Below are 1,195 nucleotides of genomic sequence, written 5' to 3'. Positions count from 1 at the left end.
ACACACACACACACACACACACACACACACACACACACACACACACACACACACACACACACACACAGCAGGGTAGCTCATCGTCAGTGTGAGACGTGATGCTCCTGAAGTGTTATAGATCTGTGGACATGATTATTTATTGACAGGAACACACAGGTTGTGGTTTTATTGTGTGTGTGTGTGTGTGTGTGTGTGTGTGTGTGTGTGTGTGTGTGTGTGTGTGCGCGTCAACAGGGTGATCACAGAGGAATACAAAGTTCCTGACAGGATGGTGGGCTTCAGTGAGTACCCCTCTCTCCAGCTTCTCTCTGTTTTATCTTCTGAGACGTGAAAAATAAACGATGTTCTTTGAACGTTTCCATCCAGTTATCGGTAGAGGAGGAGAACAGATCACCAGGATCCAGAACGAGTCGGGCTGTAAGATCCAGATCGCTGCTGGTGAGTCAGTACCTCCTGGAGTCGAGCCTTCAGAACGGTTGGTTCTCCTGAAGGTTCTACACTCACGTTGGTCTAATGATCTGTGTTCCTGCAGACAGTGGAGGCCTGATGGAGCGGCCATGTTCGCTGACGGGAACTCCAGAGTGCATCGAGTGAGTTTCACTCAGTGGTTCTGTTCAAAACAAGGTCCAGACCCAGTCAGGTTCTGGGTCCGGTCCTCCTGCAGAGACAGGGAAACAGGTTCATAACAAATGTTTTCCAGGCAGGCGAAGCGACTGCTGGTCCAGATTGTGGAGCGGTGTAGAAACGGTCCTGGCTTCCATGGTGACGGGGAGGGCGGGACCGCCGTGCAGGAGATGCTGATCCCAGCCAGCAAGGTGGGGCTGGTGATTGGTCGAGGAGGAGACACCATCAAACAGCTGCAGGTAAAACTCTGAGTCCCAAAGAAACTTAAAGATGGGTCTAAAAAAGGTTCTAGATCAGGTGAAAGGTTCTAGATCAGGTGTAAGGTTCTAGATCAGGTGAAAGGTTCCAGATCAGGTGAAAGGTTCTAGATCAGGTGAAAGGTTCTAGATCAGGTGAATGGTTCCAGATCAGGTGAAAGGTTCCAGATCAGGTGAAAGGTTCTAGATCAGGTGAAAGGTTCTAGTTCAGGTGAAAGGTTCCAGATCAGGTGAAAGGTTCCAGATCAGGTAAAACTCTGAGTCCCAAAGAAACTTAAAGATGGGTCTAAAAAAGGTTCTAGATCAGGTGAAAG

At 49.0% G+C, this 1,195-nt stretch overlaps 1 protein-coding gene across 1 annotated transcript in view; it reads left to right on the top strand.

Annotated features, from left to right (window-relative positions):
* The window catches only part of LOC106527815 (far upstream element-binding protein 3), a 21,180-nt gene that overhangs the window by 9,501 nt on the left and 10,484 nt on the right, over nucleotides 1-1,195 (top strand). The window contains exons 3-6 of the mRNA XM_014022810.1: nucleotides 213-281; nucleotides 367-438; nucleotides 533-590; nucleotides 701-863. Of these exons, the coding sequence (XP_013878264.1) occupies nucleotides 213-281; nucleotides 367-438; nucleotides 533-590; nucleotides 701-863 (362 nt within the window). The remainder of the gene's footprint in view (nucleotides 1-212; nucleotides 282-366; nucleotides 439-532; nucleotides 591-700; nucleotides 864-1,195) is intronic.

This window comes from Austrofundulus limnaeus, unplaced genomic scaffold (genome assembly GCF_001266775.1).
Source record: "Austrofundulus limnaeus strain Quisiro unplaced genomic scaffold, Austrofundulus_limnaeus-1.0 Scaffold343, whole genome shotgun sequence".
In the NCBI taxonomy this organism is placed as follows: domain Eukaryota; kingdom Metazoa; phylum Chordata; class Actinopteri; order Cyprinodontiformes; family Rivulidae; genus Austrofundulus; species Austrofundulus limnaeus.
Note: the sequence above shows the minus strand (reverse complement) of the source record. Positions and strands in the feature narration are given on the sequence as shown.